General features: G+C 41.5%; 1 protein-coding gene across 2 annotated transcripts in view; it reads right to left on the bottom strand.

The window, feature by feature from the left end:
* Positions 1–1,363: 1,363 nt before the first annotated feature.
* The window catches only part of MXRA5 (matrix remodeling associated 5), an 81,001-nt gene continuing 62,163 nt past the window's right edge, over positions 1,364–20,201 (bottom strand). For both annotated transcript variants that reach the window (XM_040423750.1, XM_040423752.1), the window contains exons 5-7: positions 14,676–19,556; positions 7,694–8,594; positions 1,364–4,040 (exon numbers count right to left, since the gene is read on the bottom strand). In XM_040423750.1, the coding sequence (XP_040279684.1) occupies positions 2,135–4,040; positions 7,694–8,594; positions 14,676–19,556 (7,688 nt within the window). In that variant the 3' untranslated portion in view covers positions 1,364–2,134. The remainder of the gene's footprint in view (positions 4,041–7,693; positions 8,595–14,675; positions 19,557–20,201) is intronic.

The raw sequence follows: 20,201 nt of genomic DNA on the forward strand, positions 1-20,201 counted from the left end.
CATTGACAATGAGTGGGGACAAAATTGAAGCGTTTTTTTCTGGTATTGAGACCCTCTGATGGAACTCAATACCGGAAAACTTAAACGCTAGTGTGAAAGTAGCCTTAGGCTACATTCACACGTCCGTGGTGTGTTGCGAACCCGCAAATTGCGGGTCCGCGACACACCAGCCCGGCACCCCCATTGAAATGCCTATTCTTGTCCCCAAGCTGCGGACAAGAATAGGACATGCTGTATCTTTTTGCGGAGCTGCAGACCCAAAATCGGGGCCGCGCTCCGCAATTGCGGTGGCAGACAGCACACTGTGTGCTGTCCGCATCCATTCCGTCCCCATAGAGAATGAATGGGTCTGCACCCATTCCGCAAAATTGCGGAACGGATGTGGACACATTTTGCGGACGTGTGAATGGAGCCTTAGATTGTCTTTGTTGTTTGGTTACAAGTAGCTTTTCATAACTTGTTGGAAAATATATTTCTGTGATAACTTGCCAGAGATAGATAATCAACCCAATTTCCCAAAGTTTTATTTAACCCCTTCTCAACATCCCGTGTACATGTACAAAACTTGTTCCACAAGAAACAAGCCCTCATACAGCTATTTAAAAAAAAAAATAAATAGGGCTCTGGGAAGGCAGTGAGTGAAAACCAAAAACTCAGAACAGAAAATCGCTTCAGAAAAGGGTTAAGCAGTATCATCATGTATGGGCAGCTTTACATTATGAAAGGAAGTGTCTATAGCTGGTCATTAAAATGTTGCAGCCCTAAATATTTTGGAGCAATTTTTGGCGTCCCCTCCCCCAACCTATTGTAGGTCACTTTATACAAGATGTAGTGTTGAAGACCACTGAATTTTAAAGGGAATAGTCCTAATAAAGCTATTACCAAGTGATAGAATTATTATCCTATTGTTAGTTATCAGTGACATGGTTTTTCACCCTTGTAGCAAGTTCTAGTACTCCATGACATTTCTGGTGCCAATTAGGCTCAATAGTATCTGGAGCTGGCAAAAGCCACAGCCAGGGAACCCAAGAGTGATATGTGAGGAACAATGTGTCAGTCTCTCATTATAACTGTATGTATGATGAAAAAAAGAGGTAGACAGGTATAGACGCTGTATTATCAACGTCCACATTTTATGATACTGTGTTCATTTAGTGGCTTGATGAATTAAGTGGTGAGTATATGTTCTTTTATTATTTTAGCACATTTAGTGGCAGTGGGAAGTGTTTCATATATCACACAACCCCTTTATATCTGACCCTAATAGGTGGTGACCCCAATAAAAAGCTACAACTATGACAATAGTTTGGAAAATAATATATTTATTATAAAATGTACAGTACAATGATCATAATTATATAAACACAGTTTGTCAGCAAAGTCTTTTAAAGACCAAATAATTTATAGAAATGAGACTGGGATTGCAGTAATTTTTGTCTCATGGTTAGGTTACTAATATAAAACATATGCAAAAAAGCAATAAACCGCAGTCATATTTTTCCGTTGCATATCCATAAGTTCGTATTTCTCAAAGCCCTTATGGGAACTGAGATGGTAGACTTTCAGCATGGCGGAACATTAGTTATCCAGTAAGTGGATGCAAACATAACAGTCCCCAAAGACAAACTATAACAAAAAGGCAAATTGCTCCTATGGGAACACATACAATGGATTACTGGTAATATAGCTGTGTTTTCATAGAAGCAACTTGTATTTTTCACTATAATTTTCCTTTTACGATAGTGGCATTGGATTATTAAAGAGGTAAAAGAAAATTAAATATCTTCAAACAGAGAGCAAACACATATAAGTGTAGTAGGTGTAGAGTATTAATACTTCTTTGGTAGTAAGGTGCAGATCAAGTCAATGTGATACTGTATCATTGAGAACTATGAACGGTAGATAGAGCGTTTGAGTTTCGAAAGCCATAAAACCTGATATATTGTACATCTATGCCCTTGTTCTCTTTAATGGTATTGTTGGTGTTTGGTTTGTATGTACAGTAGACTGGTGTACCGTTTCTGGAAACAATAAGATTAGATAATCAGAGGATGTCTCTAATAGTTGATACAGTATACTTTGCACTTGCATGGCAGTCGTGGGCTTTTTTTATGGATAGTTGTTCTCCTTTGTCTTAATATACATGTATATAGGTTGTTTTTGTGTCACTGCCTAATATATTTTTAGCTGTGCATTTATAATAACCTGCATCTCTCTTTGAAGAATGTTGAATAACTAATGTCCCCTGAGGATGAAGAAATTTGTTTCCATATAAGCGAGACTGAGCTCCTGCAGTCAGGTGAGATTTATCCGGAAGCTCCCAGGTTATTTCAGCTTTTGGTATCCCAATTGACATGCAGTTTAACTGAACGGAGCTTCCTGGTCGAGCATAAATAACAGATGCAGGGCTGGTGGTAATACGGGGAGGATACGCGATGATTATCACCGGAACATTAATTGTTGATGAACCATATTGGGTTTTTGCTTTACACTGATAGCTTCCTCTATCATATACAGTGGTGTCCCTTACAACAAGGGAGCCATTTTGCAATAGAGAAATGCGACCTTCATCTTTTGGACCATCGATGACCATTCCATTGGGCAATGTCCAAGAAATATGAGGTCTTAATTCTCCTTGTGCGATGCAGTGAAGTTGCAAAGTCTCTCCATTGATGATACTGACTAAGTTATTATTATTGTTACTGATTTGCGGTTTACGGCCAACTTGCAAAGTGACCATTCTGTCAGCGGACCCAGCTATGTTTACAGCTCGGCAACGATAGGTCCCTCCATCTGCTGCTGCTATAGAACCAATGTGTAAAGTACCATCCTGTCTATGGAAGATTCCGTGGAGGTGATTGCCACTATTAATCTGTGTTCCATTTGGAAGAATCCATATTAGTTCAGGTTGTGGAATACCTATAGCCGAACAGTTAAGTTTAGCAGACTGACCCTCAGCCACAACAACATTTTCATTGTCATAGTTAAAGTGAGGTTTCACTGCTGGCTCGCTCACAGTCAGTTGTACAATTAGCTTGGCCTCCCCACCTTCATTCCTTCCGATGCATACTAACTGTACTGAATCTGTTTTCCGTAGAGCTTTAATTTCAAGGGTTCCATTCCGATGAACTGCAATCCTGTTACCATAGTAAGGAGCAGGAAGGATTACTCCTTCAGGAAAAGCCCACATAACGCGAGGTGTTGGAATTCCTTCCGCTTTGCAGTCTATCAATAATCGGGTATCTTTCATGGCAGATTCTTTTATTGTCATTATAGTATTGGAATAACCATTGATTTTAGGTGGAAGAACATTAACCTGAATATGAACCACTTTTTTATCCTCACCACCTTTGTTCTGTGCCAGACATGTGTAGTTTCCACTATCAGATCGTTGAGCCTTTTGGATAAGAAGAGTTCCATCCTGAAAGATTTGATATTTTTCAGATGAAGTAGGTATGGGTCGATTTGCTGAGGAAAGCCATGTTATTTTGGGAACAGGCTCACCTTTGGCTTCACATGAAATTGTAACAACATCTCCATAGGGCACATTGATAATTGAATAGGTTTTATTCTTAATAACAGCTCTCTCTGCCACTATTTTGACACTTACTCGCATCTCATCTTGTCCAATTTGGTTGACAGCATAGCAGGTATAATCACCTTCCTCTTTCATTCCTACATCATTGAAGTACAAGGTACCATTATTGAATACAACATATCTTCTTGAGCGTGTCCCACTGTCATCTGATTGCATGACATTATTGACCATACTCCCATCTGGTAGACTCCATGAGATGTCTGGATTGGGAACACCAGTTGCAATGCAATCAACCTTCAGATCGCCACCATATATAACTTTATGGTCCACATCATTTTTATGCTGAATTTTTGCAGGCTTCATCATGACATTTACTTTGAGAACCAAATAGTCATCTCCAAGCTTGTTTCGTGCCATACACAAATAGTCACCCGCATCTTTTTCAGTAACTGAATAGATGATCAGTGTTCCATTAGAAAAGGTCTTGATTCTTGAGTCAAAGCTATTTTAAGATAAAATAGAAATATATTATTATAACATGAAAGCAATATTGCATATCTTACCTCAGCCAAGAACTTGACAAATACAGTAACATATAGGAATGCTTATTTTTATCTTCTGTATTATATTTATTGCAGTTGGGCTACTGAGGATGATACGTCGTATTTATGGTTTATTGTCTAGGAGATAAACCTCCTCCCTCCCCATAAGCACTCTGTCATGTGTCATTGGTGGGTAGCATGTGCCATGTATAGAGCAGGGTCCAAAGAGTAGTAGGAGCCAAAAGCCTTTGTGACCCTTTAATAAGAATAGCCTGGACCTTTAGTGATGAGGTCTCAGTCTAAGATATGCATGGGAAACATGTTGTTTATGTAGTAAACTTTTATTGATATTGCAGCTGTTACTATGTCTTTAAATGACGACATGCAAGGAGAGTGTAATGGCCTTGTGTTTAAGCAATTAAGCAGTCATGACCAACAGACTGTTCCAAGCCTCCTCAAAAGACGGAGTGGACTGCTTTCATCTTTAATATTGACAAAAATTCTGGAAAGCCATTTGTCCTTTAGTTTAGTGTTGTGCTGTGCTGTGCGTGTCATGTTTATTTTGCACCACTGGTATCTTGCCACTCTGGATTTGTTTTGCTGCTTTTGCAGCTTTGCAGGTTACTTGCTATTGTACCTTCAAAATGAATGATGGTGATTGTTGTACTGTTATAACATATTGTTATTTCAAATGGGACACCAGGGGACAAAGGTCAGTTAAATAGAGAGTGTAGATGGCAGAGGATGGCCACACATCATCGATCCTGAGAGGGAGAGGAACATATATAATATAGAGGCGTTTTTGTGCTACTTATTAAAGGGAATCTGTCACTAGCATATTAGCAAATATTTTTTTTAATGAATCCATGTGTAATAAAGTACCTTATTTCCATATGTCTTGTTCTTTTTATTCTGTGTCTTGTCATTTCTTCAAAAAAAACGCTTTTTATGATATTCAAATGAAGCTGTAAGGAGCCCAGAGGGGCGTTATTCTTTGTCCACGGTGCCCAGGAACGCCCCTCTGAAGTGCCGTGCCCGCCTAAATTTGAAAACTAAGAACTCCTCCAAGATCGCCTAAATCGCCTCCCAGAGGCGAAGCTAAGTGCTCCCCGCCCAGCGCCGCGCTCTGCGGCAAACACCCCCTTCCTCCTCTCGCCCGCATCCGAAATCCCGCGCAGGCGCAGTGCCGGCAATTGCCTGCGCAATGATAAGACGACTGAGGGCAACAGCTTCAACAGTGTCACTGGGCATGCGCCGATCCCAGTGACGTGTTCGCTGTTTCCTCAGCCAGCTGGGATCGGCGCATGCCTAGCGACGCTGTTGAAGCCCTCAGTCGTCTTATCATCGCACAGGCGCAGGCAATCGCCGGCACTGCGCCTGCGCAGGATTTCGGATGCGGGCGAGAGGAGGATCGGGGGTGTTTGCCGCAGAGCCCGGCGCTGGGGGGGAGCACTTAGCTTCTCCTCTGGGAGGCGATTTAGGCAATCTTGGAGGAGTTCTTAGTTTTCAAATTTAGGCGGGCACGGCACTTCAGAGGGGCGTTCCTGGGCACCGTGGACAAAGAATAACGCCCCTCTTGGCTCCTTACAGCTTCATTTGAATATCATAAAAAGCGTTTTTTTTAAGAAATGACAAGACACAGAATAAAAAGAACAAGACATATGGAAATAAGGTACTTTATTACACATGGATTCCTAAAAAAATATTTTTGCTAATATGCTAGTGACAGATTTCCTTTAAGTTGTGATGAAAAGAGAGTGTAATGCAGAGACCAACATTGAGAAGGCTACCTGAGTAAGGCAGGTGACACAGAGAAGCTGAAGGCGGACTGCCAAGCATAGTCAAAACTGACCGAGCAGAGTGGCAACTGCAGAGTGTGCCAGGCAGAGTGCAAGCTGCCAGATACAAGAAGTGTGACTACCACCAGTTGGGTGAACTGTCCCCCATGCCACGAGCAGAGATTCTGACAAGTGTGGTCACGGTGTCCCATATTTTCACTAGTGTCACTTTAACGAGTCCATTACTAAAGCTTTTTATATGTCATAGAGACATATCAAAAGTTTTAATCAGTGGGGGCTGAGTGCTGAGACACCACCGATTTGTAGAGAGAAAAGTGCTTGGATACCGTACCACACTCTATTAAGTGCAGGGAATGGAATCGAGACTGGCCCATAGACTTCCTATTAAGTCTTGTTTCCTCTCCTGCAGTTAGGAGAGAGATTGCAATGTGATTGGTGGGGGGTCTCAGCATGCAGACCAATCAAAACTTTTGATATGTCTTTATGGCATTTAAAAGGTTTATGAAAACTCAGGGACGAGGGGCGTAACTATAGGGGAGGCAGGGGAAGCGGCTGCTTTGGGGCCCTGACCCAGAAGGGGCCCATCCAGGAGGAGGAGGACTAAAATATTTTGTCAGGGCCCCCTCAACAGTATTACACAATGAAATTATACACAGTGACATTATAGACAGTGTAGAAAACGGATGGAACAGCTGTCGGGCCTGGTCTGAGAGAGCGATCTTTACTAGCCACAGGAATGGGGGCGGCATGAAAGGAAGGGGTTGTAAAAAAATTACTGGGGGAGGGCGGCCCCATTCAAAAATTTGCTGTGGGGCCCAGTTATTTCTAGCTACGCCACTGACAGGGACCCTTTAAGTTTATATATTAAAACCAACAAGAGTTTGTGCCTCAGAAGAAGTGAAACATGAGTGTCTTAATGAACTTCTGGGTGTAATATAATGTATACCTTTAGAGGCACGTTTATTAATCTTAATAAAGGCCCTGTGCTGGCGATGGATCCACCGAAATTATGAAGAGGTGCAGGCCTCTCCATAACTTCGGCGCATCCAGCGCCAGTTCTAAATGTAAGATGGCTTCCAAGCTGTCATACATTTAGACCATTTTCTACTCCTAAAATGGGTGTAGAAAAATTATGAATGAGACGGGCCTGCCACCCCGTCCTCTTCCCCGCCATACCACAGTTTTAGAACAGGGTTAGTGGCGCCACCATCTGCACCTGCACCCCGCTAACCCTGGTGCCACCATCTGTGCCTGAAATATGCCTAATTTAGGAGTGATTCAGTATAGTAAATGACCTCCTTAGTATCTTTTCATATACAGAATACTAAAGGTCATATACTGTATAACCAGTATAATAAAAATGTATAAGAATATCAGATATACCTGAATGTACATAACTGGTAACTTTTATGATTTCATTTTAAACCATGGACATAACTGCGGGTACATATTAATTTTCTGATCTCATTTCCAACATTTATTGACCAACAAGTTTCAGTTTTCTGCAGCCTTTTTTGAAATTGCTTATATTTGCAAACATGTGAAACCTATTTCAATTAACTGTCCAAAACTGCAGTGAAATAACGGGAAATCTGTGGCTGATAAATCCATTCTTGATCTGACAAAATCTAGTCTAGAACAGACCACCTTTTGTAAAAGGTAGTCTTTTGGAAAGGTTTCCCTGTAGATACATTTGAAGCTGTATTATCTATATTATTTTCATATAATTGTAGTAGATTTATAAGTAGATAGACCTAACAGAATTTAATAGTGAGGCTTGTAAATGTTTGTTAAAAAAAAGAAAGACAAAATACCTGAAGAAGGAGTCCACCAGACGTTTAGAAGGAAGCCTCCACATTATTCTTGGCCATGGATCACCAGCTGCACTACAGTCTAACCGTAGAGTCCCACCATAGGAAACATCTGTTTTCTGAGGAGAACTTGCAGTGATCTTTGCGTTTGACGGATATTTCCTTACATCCAGATGTACTGTTCTTCTGGCAGCACCTACAATGTTTGCGGCTATGCACTCATATTTTCCAATGTCTCTTGGTGAACTGTTACGAATATAAAGTGTCCCGTTGGGAAATACAAAGAGATTTCCATTTGCATACTGTGAAGGACGAACCTGTGTGCCATCAAAAACCACCCAGCGAATGGTAGGTGGTGGAGCACCTTTTGCCGAACAATGAATATAAATGCTGTGGCTCTGTGGCAGTGAAATATTTTCCACTTTTTCCTGTAGAATTAAGGGAGGCAATGGAGATACCTGAAGCTTCATAGTCAAACTGTCTGCACCTGCCACATTGCCAGCAACGCACTTGTAGATTCCCCGGTCAGGAAATGTCACATCTTTAATGGATAAACTTCCATTAGCAAACAGCATTATATGAGATTCTGTATTAGAGACAGTGCGTAGAATTCTCCTGTCTGGAAGTACCCAAGAAATATGTGGAGGTGGGACGCCACTAGCATTACAGTCCATTGTAACTGTATCTCCAAGATATACTAAAATATCCTTGGAACGAAGTAGTATTATTTTTGGTTGCTGAGCCACAACTGACAAAGTAATGGTCATCTTATCAATACCATGCTTGTTCTGGGCAGTACACATATATTGTCCACGGTCCTGAAGCTGAAGATTCTGTATATGTAATGTCCCATTGTCCAAGACTTCAAAACGCTGTATTTTGTTTTTGGAGGACATTATTGCACCTGAAAAAGTGAATAAAAATAAATATCAAAATAATAAAATTACTGTAATAACTCATAAAACTTCAACTGGCAGCATTTTACTGGATTACATTAAAAACATTTTCCTCAATAGGGTAGGTTATCAGTAGGGATGAGCGAATTTCATATTTTGAAATTAGTTTTTGGTTTGGGTTGTGGTATAATGTGAATTGCGTTATGGATTCCGTTACCACGGACCATAACGCAATTCCATGACGGAATGCATAAGGGAATGCCTTTAGAGGCATTCCGTTATTCATTCTGTAATAATAGAAGTCTATGGGCTGCAAAACAGATCCGCACACCTGCTTTTTCCCTTTCCGCTATCAATAGCGGGGTAAAATGCTTCCATTTTGTCCCCATTCATTGTCAATGGGGACAAAACTGAACTGAACGAAATGGAATGCACTAGAATGCATTCCGTTCTCTTTGGTTGCATCCCCATCATGGACAGAATAAAGCTGAAAGCAGCGTTTTTCAGTCCGCGATGTGGCGTGGAGCAAGACGGATTCGTCATGACTCGCAATGTAAGTCAATGGGGACGGATCCGTTTTCTCTGACACAATAGAAAACAGATCCGTCACCCATTGACTTTCAATGGTGTTCATGACGGATCCGTTATGGCTATAGAAGACATAATACAACCGGATCGGTTCATAACGGATGCAAAGGGTTGTATTATCGTGACAGAAGCATTTTTGCTGATCCATGACAGATCCAGCAAAAACCCTGGTGTGAAAGTAGCCTAAGCCAGTTTTGCTTTGCACCAATTTTGATAAATCCCCCCCACAGTGTTTTACAGCTGGCAATGTGGATGAGGTTTTAAGAAATTGAGCTGAAAATCTGCACCATGTCTCTTTAAAGGGTTTATCCAAAACTATAAACTCCCCCCCATATGCCGGGCCCCTCACAGTGAATATACTTACCTCACTCACTGCACCGCTCCTGGTCCCCGCACCGCCGCTGTTGCTTCTTCCCATGAACGGATGAAGACATCCGGTGTCTCGGGGGGATGGGGGGGGAGCAGCCAATGGTAGGTGGGGACGGGGGGGGGAGCCTCCTTAGCCAGGGCCGGCGTCATAACCCGGCATCCCCGGGCAAGTGCCGGGGCCCAATGCTCCTGGGGGGGCCCACTGAGCTGCTATGAGCACTTCCATCAATACAGATGGGAGCTCTCACTGCTGTCATTTCACATACGCAGTACCCCTCTGGTGGGCCCTCTGAGCTGCAGGGACTCAGGACACGCCCCCTCTACACAGGACACGCCCCCTCTACACAGGACACACGCTGCCTGAGGAGACTGGAGAGAGACCGCACGGCTGGAGCTGGAGCAGAGAAGTGTGGAGACAGTCTGTGAGTGAGTCTGCACTGTGACTGTCTCTTCTCTGTGGGACAGAAGGAAAGGGGGGGACACTGCTGCTTCATTCTATTTAGTTGTGTTACTGTTTTATTAAGCTGATTGTCTCCATGACACCTGCCCCCCCCCCCCATATCCTGTCCTATATCACCCTCATGGAGCCCCTGATGTCTCCTTTCCTCCCTCATGTATCCAGGGCTCCTGTCCCACCCTCCTATCTCCTATTGCTGCGCTGCACAGACCTCCTGCCACTACTTGTATGAATCCCCCTCAGAGCCCCTTCAACCTACTTGCTGTGTCCACCCCTCCTGTCCATCCAGGGCCCCGGGCCCCTGTCTCACTCCTCTGCCTCTCATTATGGTGGCATCTGAACCGCATTCACCATAAGGACCTTCTAACATCACAGGGTCATGTGACTGTGCCCCCTACCCCGTACTGTGCCCCTTTATACCCTGCATTGTGCCCTCTTACCACACTCTGTGCAGTGCCCATAGTCATTCCCTGTACTATGCCCTCTTATACCCTTTTATCCGGTCACTGTATGGTGGTTTTATCCTTGTATGGCGGTGTTATCACTATATGGCGGTGTTATCACTATATGGCGGTGTTATCACTATATGGTGGTGGTATCCAATAACTGCATGGCCATAACTGTATCCCTTTCTGCCCACACCACTTTTTTTAGACCTGGCATGAGCGGGAAAAGATACAGATTGCGGTGTTAAGGACCTTTGCGCCACATCTGTGTCAGAAATACGCCTAACATAGACGTATTTCTATATAATAAATGACCCCCTAATCGTATGATTATTCGGGGGGTGGGGCTAATATCTTTATATTATATAGATTCTAGTGTATTATACTGTGCCCTGTATTTTCCAGTAGAAAATGATCCTTGGGAAGCACAGTCCTCATCCCTGACCACCAGGACCAGGAAGAGCTCTGTCAGTACATGGCGGCCTCCCCTCTCCTCCATGCTGCTCCGCTGTGTACTGGGGCTTATTCTGACACTAGGGCTGGGTTCACATCACATTTTTGCCATCCATTTAATGCATACTGAAAATGTATGCATTGACAGATGCCTCAGACTGATGCCGTACAGTGGCGTCCGTTCACCATACAGTTCCATGGTAAAAAAACATATACGTTAACGTATGCATTTTTTACTTGACTCTGCAGGATACAAAAACGTGGAGTGCTGCACATGTGTATACATCAAACCGATAGGAAAAACGTAATGTGAACACACATTGGGGGGGAGGGGGGCGTACTAAATTTCGCTGTGGGGCCCAGTCAGTTCTAGCTCCATCACTGCACATCTCCTTCTCTCCTCCAGGCCTGGCTCACTGCTGCAGCGGGCCGGAGGAGAGAAGGAGCGCAGGGAGCTGCGGTTAGTGAATGACAGGACCACCAGCTCCCCTGCAATGATAGGTATGTGAGGGGGCCACTGGGGGGTCATTCATCACACTGTGAGGGTCCCTTACACAGTATAATGACTCCCAGTGCCCCCCATTTAGTATAATGATCCCCATTGACCCTCCATTTAGCATAATGACCACCAGAGCCCCCATTAAATATAATAACCCCTCGTGCCCCCTCTATACAGTATAACCCCCAGTGTGGGGGCGACTGGGGGTCATTATTCTGAATGGAGGGCCACTGTGGGGTCATTATACTGTGAGGGCCCTTTACATAGTATAATGACCCCCAGTGTCCCCCATTTAGTAATGATCACCAATGACCCTCCATTCAGTATAAATACCCCCAGAGCCCCCTCCATACAGTATTCCCCCAGTGTGGGGGCTACTGGGGGTCATTATTCTAAATGGGGGCGACTGGGGGTTATTATTCTGAATGCAGGGCCACAGGTGGTCATTATACAGTGGGGGGGGGGGAATTGGGGGTTCATTATACTGTGTGAAGGGCCACTAGTAGTCATTATACTGTATAGGGGCCACTGGGGGTCATTATACCGTGTAGGAGCCACAGGGGGACATGTCAATGTAAAAAAATGCCTCATGGGGGCCCACTGGGATTTATCGCCCAAGGGCCCACATGAACCTGGAGCCGGCCCTGTCCTTAGCATCACGGGTGTTAACATCCATGCACAGGGAAAAGCAGCAGCGGTGTTGCGGGGACCAGGAGCAGCACAGGGAGCAGGAAATGGGGTAAGTATATTCACTGTGAGGGGCATTTTTATAGTATTCCACACTTTATTGATCTTTTACATGTGGAAATTGACCTTTTAGAAACCTGCAGCATGTCTGCAGTTTTAGCTGAAGGTTTCACCGTCTTCTAATGAAGGGTGAGATCTACAGCAAAACTGCTGGTGCAGTTTGGGTACAGAAACGCTGAGAAATCTGCATGGAAATTTGTGCGGATCTTTTGAACGTTGACCTGCACTCATGTGCAGGTACACTTAGGCCTCATGCACACGACCGTTCCGTTTTTTGCGGTCTGCAAATTGCGGATTCGCAAAACACGGAAGCCGCCTGTGTGCCTTCCGCAATTTGTGGAACGGAACAGGCAGCCCATTGTAGAAATGCCTATTCTTGTCCGCAAAACGTACAAGAATAGGACATGCCTCATTTTTTATATGGCTTACAGTCCTGGGGTCCTTTCCCGGTATTGAGCCCCTTTAACGGAACTTAATACCGGAAAACTTTAACGCTAGTGTGAAGTACCCTAAAACAAAGAAAAATAGATATTAGGGGTTATTAAGGAGTTAAATCAAGGTAATGTCATCACGTCAGCACGCATGAGAATTTACGTATTTTTTCAATCAAGATGGCTCTGACGGCCTCTCCACGATCAAATAGATGAGGTGAGCATGTATTGTTTTGTTTTTTATTTCAATTTAATGAAAAATTGATTTGTTACCACGAAGCGCCAAGAAATTTGGATTTGTGGCAAATCTAATTTTTCATTAAATTCCGATTGAATTCCACTTTGTTAACTATGATTCTCAACACTAGTCACTATCTATATTTAAAAGGTATATAATATTTGTTAAAAAAAAAAAATCATGCATTTCACACTGGCAGCCTAATAATAGGCTGACCATTTCTTTTCTGTAGAGATCACAGGCAACATTACAGTAACAGATTAGTATGATGAGTAACAGTCAATTATTAGTGATAAGCGGCAGGGGCTATATTCGAATTTGCGATATTTCATGAATATTTTGTAGAATATTCGTCATATATTTGCGAATTTTGCGAATTCGAGATTATTCTATTGAATGTGAAAAATCGGCAATGTGAAAATCGCGTAATGCGAATTTGTAACGCAAAATACAGGCGTGGGTCACTTTGGCTACATTTTTCAAGCTGGTATAAGTTGCCTGAGACTGGAGAAAATGGTTGGCACGGCAGAATATTGAATTGCTTTATATACAGATAGAGGCAAGTGCTCCAATATATTTGTGATTGCGCTAATCGACAGTGATTAGAATATTTTTTCGCAACTTCACATTTTAGCAGGTCTGACTACAGATTACTGATTGGTGCACTATGTATTGTTGTGAACTTGACATTGCTTCCTTTTCATTGGCCCACAAACAAGAAGCAGAGAGGAATCATGTGTTCAGATGGAAAAAAAATGCGGAATATTCGATATAACGAATATATAGCACTATATTCAAAATATTTGCAAATTCTCGAAGTGGCGATATTCACAATAAAAATTCGCTATTCGAATATTCGTTCTCAACACTATCAATTATGGACACAGCCCACATGCTACTCACCTCTGCACAAATACAGATCCCATCTAGGAAACTGTCTCACAGAAATTAAATACATGATTATGGAGGCAGCCATCCTGCCTGAGGTGCTGTTAAAAGCATTTAGAGATATGCTTTACAGCAGCCACATGGACCATAGACACAATAGACAGGAGATGCCCATTGTGTCTATGGTGCAGGTGACTGCTATAAAACATATCTCTAAATGCTGTTAGCAGCACATGCAAAATTTCAGTCCCCATAATCATGTACAGAAAATTATATAGTAAAAATTAAAGGGATCGTCCGGGTTTAGAGCTGAATTCGGACATATCGCTATCTTCACCATTCCAGCCCCCCTGATATAGGCATCGGAGCATTTCAGGGCATTTTTAGGAGATCCGGTGATGTACCGGGCTCTCCATAGGGACTCCTAGGCGGAGGCTTCCGCCCAGGAGTGAGTCCGGTGATGTCACCAGCACTAATGGGTGGGCTTTAGCGCTGCCTTAGCCTGTAAATGACATTACCAGCAAAACTGCTGGGTGGAAGCCTCCGCCTAGTAGTGTATTAAAGTAAACAAAAAGCCCTTGCCCTGCACTATATAGCGCAGGGCAAGGGAGAGCATCGAAGCATGAAATGCTCCTTTGCTCATGTCAGGGGGAGCCACAGGAGTGAAGATGGGGAAATGTCTAGGTTCACCCCTTCAAGGTGATACATTCCCTTTTAAGTTTCATTAAATCTATCTTCAACAACTTCTGCTAATAGTTCAAAAGAAAGCATTCACTACTAATGAAGGGGCTGCAGAGATGTTCTGAGAACTGTTCCCATAGGCCATGGTTGACTCAGTAGAAATTGTGTTATATATTACAAAGAAGCGCATTTCCTTTCCTTTTTTGCATATGGCATATTCTATGCAAGCAGAGTGGTGTACTTTTGTTCTATTTTGTGTAATAAACTGATCGAAAAATCTTTTAGGTATTACCTGTAGCAAGTTTTGTCCAAGTAATTGAAGGTTTAGGTTCTCCAGTAGTTTCACATGGTAAAACAGCATCCATCCCAAATGGCAGGGATACAAACTGGTAGCCAGTGGTCACAATTTTGGGTTTGCTTTCTTGGTATTTGTTGATTAGTGGAGGTTCCCTTGTCGATTCTACTTTATTTGTCGTAAGATGAGGTCTTTGATTAAGATTAAAGTAATGCCACAATGGATGGATATTTGAACTGGCCTGAGTAGTACGACTCTGAACAAAGTGAGCAGGGGTGGTAGTAGATGTGGTTGTAGTAAAAGTTTGAGTTACTAACTGAGCTGGGGAAGTGGTGGTTTTTACAGCACTTGACGTGGACGCGGTTGTCCAGACTTTATTATTTGGAATAGCTGGGGATAAAATAGTTGGAGGAATAGGCTTAGATGTCACAGTAAACTGAAAAAGCCTTGTTCTGTTAAAACGATATGGGATCCTTGGGTTGATGTAATATGGATTAACATTATTAGGGATACGTATTGAAGAACCTTTATTATCAGTGATAAAGTTATTTCCATATGGTCTATAATGGGGTGTAATTCGTTGACCTTGTGTAAACTTATTAGGTGTCGCTGGTCTTGGTCTGTATAATGGAATAACTGTAGTAGTGGTGGTTGTAGGAATAGTTGTTGACACATGTGGGGTATATACTTTCTTCTCCTGGACGTTTTGTACTGTATTGGCAGTATAAGCTGTTATTTCTGGTTTATTGGTTATTGCAATTGGCTGATTAGTAACGTAGTAGCGTAGAGGTCCATGGGTTCCAATATGAGGCGGTCTTACATTTCCTCTGACTGGATTATGGTATGGTGGAACTTTTCCATGATGGTAGTTGTTCACTATTCGGGGTTGATGACGATATTTTGGGTTATAAGGGAGGCTGTTGTTTAATTTTGAGCTATAGGTGTCTTTAATCTGTTCTTGTTTAGACTGTATATATACTTTATTTTGATTAGAAGAATATATATCAAGCTCATTTATCCTTGATGAAAGAGTACTTTTTTGCAATAATTTAGTACCTTGTGTAGGTGCAACTGGATTTAAAACTTCTTGGTATTTGGTTTTAGGAACTGAAGGTTGGATTGGTAAATGCTGTGTGCCCGGAGAAGTCAAGTAGACATGTGGGGTAGAGATAAAAATATTTCTTGTCACTGGATAAGCGGTCATATACTTGCTAGGATTGAGTGTTACATTCTGCTTATATGGGTGGTTATCAGTTGCTCTATTTAAGTGGAAATTGTGAATTGTTCTTTGGTTATTTTTGTCTTCAGTGATAGCGATGGTGGTTTTTTGAGTTGTTTGCTGTACTGTTGTTGACTGCTTATATGCATCTTTTGGGGTAAAAGTTGCATATTTAATGGGACTGTAAGTTGTAGTACTATGGGTGGCTAATGTTGGAGGTTCTTCTGTAAAAAGCACTGAAGGTGATTGTCTTACTAAACCAGGTCTATATTCTGTAAGTTCTATTTCAGTATCTTCTGAAATATCAGCTTTATCTTTTGGAAGTTGCCAATTTTTATTTGGATTGGTTATGGGTGATTCTGTTGTGGTTCTCTGTGTATTCAGGACACCCATAGTCTGAATGTTATTCTTTTGCAGATCTACTGCATCATCGATTGATTTTAATGTATATACTTCTTCGGTTTCTGTCTCTGCCACTGTAACCGGGGGAACAAGTGGTACTTCCACCAATGTGAATGGTGCTTGTGTTGTATGTAACACTTCTGCTGTAGGGGCAATAAATGTAGTCTGCTTATGCTTTTCTAAAGATGGAAACACTGCACGATAAGTTGACTGAATATGTGTTGGACGTGTAGTAACCCTAGGCTGATGCACAATATTATCTTGATTAGACAAAACTCTTATGATCTTCTCTTCTTCAGATATTGGTATTTTCTGAGTTACTAAATTTAAATAACTTTGTGCAGGGGACACTGTAGGATTAATATGGTCTTGCCGTTGCCGGAATCTGTTTGGTCGGAACTTTCGTCTGCCATTTTTTCTTCTCTTAGGGTACTGAAGGTAGGCATTTGTTGGAAAGGGAGTTGTAGTTGGTGATTGAGTAGAAATTGGCATAGTTGTAGTAGTTGTTTTTGGGGTTGTTACAAAAGTGTGTGGACTTGTGGTAATCCATAAATGGTGATCTGCTTCTCTTGAGGTTTCTGGACCATTTTCACCACTTAAATGAATGATATCACTTTTTGTAAATACTTCTTCTCTTGTGTGCATATATTTCTCAGAATATATATCTTCAAAAGAACCTTTTACAAGAGACTCGGTGACAACTGGAACTGATATCATTACTGCAAAACCAGTGCTAGTCTCGGGAGAAAGTGATGATGTAGAAGTAAATTCAGTTGATTTAGGTATCATATCTTCAATGGCTTTAAGGACTATTTGCTTATCTTCAGGAATAGTATATTCAGTTGGAGATGTAGAAGATATGCCAGTGTTCACATGTAAATTAACATTATCACCGTTATTGTAAATTTCTGGGGCAGCAGGATATTTATAAGTTGAAACTCCTACTGTATGTTGTGTAGTATCAAAGCTAGGTAGAGCAGCAATTCCATCATCTTCTGTATCATCTGTTTCAGTATTAGGTGTAGTTGTAATAGTTTCAATTGGCGTTAAAGTAGGGTCTTCATTAACAAAGTTTTCTTGTTGTTCTGGAATGTAATCCGTTTGATATGTTTCAGTTTCAATGCCAGTTGTTGGATTGACACTTTCAATATCTGTATCATCTTCCGTAGAAGCTTTAAAATCTTCGTCACCTGTAGAATAAATGGAATCTTCTATATCTAGATTTTCAATGGTTGACATTACAGAGTTTGTTGTACTTAATGTATTAAATAAAAAAGATGAATCTGTTGTCTCTCCCTCTTGAATCTCCTCTATAAATGGAATTTCACTATAATCATCTGCTTCTTCCTTAGTTACTACCAGAATGTTGTCATCTACTTGTGTTGTTAGGTCTTGATATTGTGTTATGGTCACTTTAGGTGAAGATGTCATGTGTAATACATCATCATCTGCTGATGCTTCCTCTATACTACTTGCTACTTCTGTAATCTTGTACAGAGGTTCAGATATCAAAGAGGGAGTTGTGTCTTCATGTTTATAGGATGGGAGGGTTACGACTCTTGGGGTGGTTAGTAGTGGAACATCAGTAGTTTTTAGATTATTTCTCCCTCTAACCTTAGCCAATATAGTGGCCCATTTCTTGGGATCAATCTTCTTATTACCCCCTATTATTCTTCGTCTTGATTCAAATTTTCTTCGCCCTTCTGCTATGTTACTATCCTCATCTTTCTCTGTCTTTTTCCATGAAGTATTTTTCTTCCTGTCTTTTCTGTTATTTTTACCTTGTCCTCTAAAACTTTTATCTTTTCCAGATTTTATTCTGTCTTGAACATTGTGTTTGTCTGTTTCTTCTTGTAAATCCCTCTCACCAGATCCCCTATCATCATCTACCACATCGTATTTGGGCTTTGAAGAAACTTTTACCAGAGGGCGTTTTTTAATTATTGTTACTCTATTTAGCTGCTCAGAGTACTTTCTTAGTATTGCTACCTGTACACTGTAATGATCTTCTCCATATTGATTGAGAGCTATGCACCTATAAAGGCCACTATCGGTCAGCTTAGGAATTGGAATTAGCAAGGACCCATCATTTAACAAGTATACACCTGTTTTATTTGTGCTTGAATTAAGAATATTACTGTTTGGTAAAATCCAATTCACCTCAGCATTGGGATTTGCCTCTGCACTGCATGGTAGAGTTACAGACTCTCCAATAGTTTTAGTAACTACTTTAATGTTACTTTCAGACACCTCATTCGATGAAGGCTGCACCACCACCCTTACAGCCAAGGTGTCAACCTCATGCTTTACTTGTGCAATACAGTGATAGACTCCAGCATCTTGGAAATCTGATTGTTCTATTGTCAACTGTCCATTAGCAGATATAGAATATCTACCATCTTCATTATTGTATGGGGCTTTTAATTTTGTACCATCTGGGAAACTCCATTCTATGGTAGGTGTTTCGGAAGACTTTACTTGGCAGGTCATTTGTAGAATACTTCCCTTAATGATGCTATATGATGTTTTGGTGTTTTCATCCTTATTAATCATGACCCAATTACTCTTAGGATACTGAATATCTTTAGTGTGAATTGATTGAGAGAGCTGTGTAGAGAAAGACAGGGTAACTTTCTTCGCTGTGCTCATTTTTCTATTTAGCTGAATCTTGATGACTGGTTGCATCACCCATTCAGGTTCTGCGGTTATGACAGCTCGAACTCCGGTGTAATAATATGAATCCTGATCCAGATTCTGCTTATATCTGTAAGTTTCTTTAGAGCTATCTGTAAAGAGCAGTTCTCTTTCTAACTGCACAGGCACCTCACTATAATAGGCTATTAGCTTCCATAGCTTTTCATAGTTCTCCCGGGTCATGGAACATTCAAAATCTAAAGCAAAGGTTGCATTAATATCAATTTCTTCTTGATGAAGTTGGTTCCACTGAATTTTGCTGTAGTTTTCACTTTTCTTCATGTGACAGTCCAAATTAACTTTGTTTCCATGCTCATCAGTCATATTTAGAATTATCTGCCCAAGAAAATCTTTATTTAACTCTAACAATTGCAGATCAGTGTCATCATCTTCAGAGTTCATATCACTGCTGTTTGTCCTTAGCGGTGAGGAAATAATAGGCCGAGAACAGGACAAATCTTTCAAACTCTGAATTTCTTGGTTTTGTAGATGTTTTGGACTCGAACACATTGCACATAACTGTCCGTTTTCATATGATTTGTCTTTCTTGCATTTTAGGACACCTGCAAGTATATGAAACAAAATGCTTTCAATATAAAGCCGATTTTTTATTTTTTTTTTACAATATTTATAACATTGACAGACTAAGAACAATACAGACTTGATAGTGAGGTACATTGCCATTCTCAGAACCTAAATCCCTTCATCCAACACCAACCTCCACAACCTACATGCACTCAAATGTGCTTGAAAATCTGTGGCTGTACAGATACAAGCTGGTGACTAGCCAATCCTCCAGTTCAAGAAAGAAAACATTCATATTAACTGGAGTTTGGAACAAACACTTATATGGTGACCTCAATTTCATCTTTCAGCTGCATTTCCACGAATAATTAGGTTCCTCCTCTGCCATTTTCTGCTTCTTAGATTACCTGATGCACACTGTGCATTTGGTAGTCCAAGACACTTCCTGCTTGTCCTGCCCTGCCATCGGATTGTCTAGCATCGCTCATGTGCGCAGTGCTGGCCAATCCAAGATCAACAAGAAGGTTTTAGCATTATCAATGGTACAGTATGCATCAGGTAGTCAGAGAAGCGGGGTAGCCATCTTGACAGGCAGAGGAGCCCTGGAATTGACAGATCTACAACATAAACATTAGTGTTTTGTTAATTTGCCCACTAATGGGAATTTCTTTTCCTGAACTGGA

This window comes from Bufo bufo, chromosome 3 (genome assembly GCF_905171765.1).
Source record: "Bufo bufo chromosome 3, aBufBuf1.1, whole genome shotgun sequence".
Taxonomy (NCBI): Eukaryota; Metazoa; Chordata; class Amphibia; order Anura; family Bufonidae; genus Bufo; species Bufo bufo.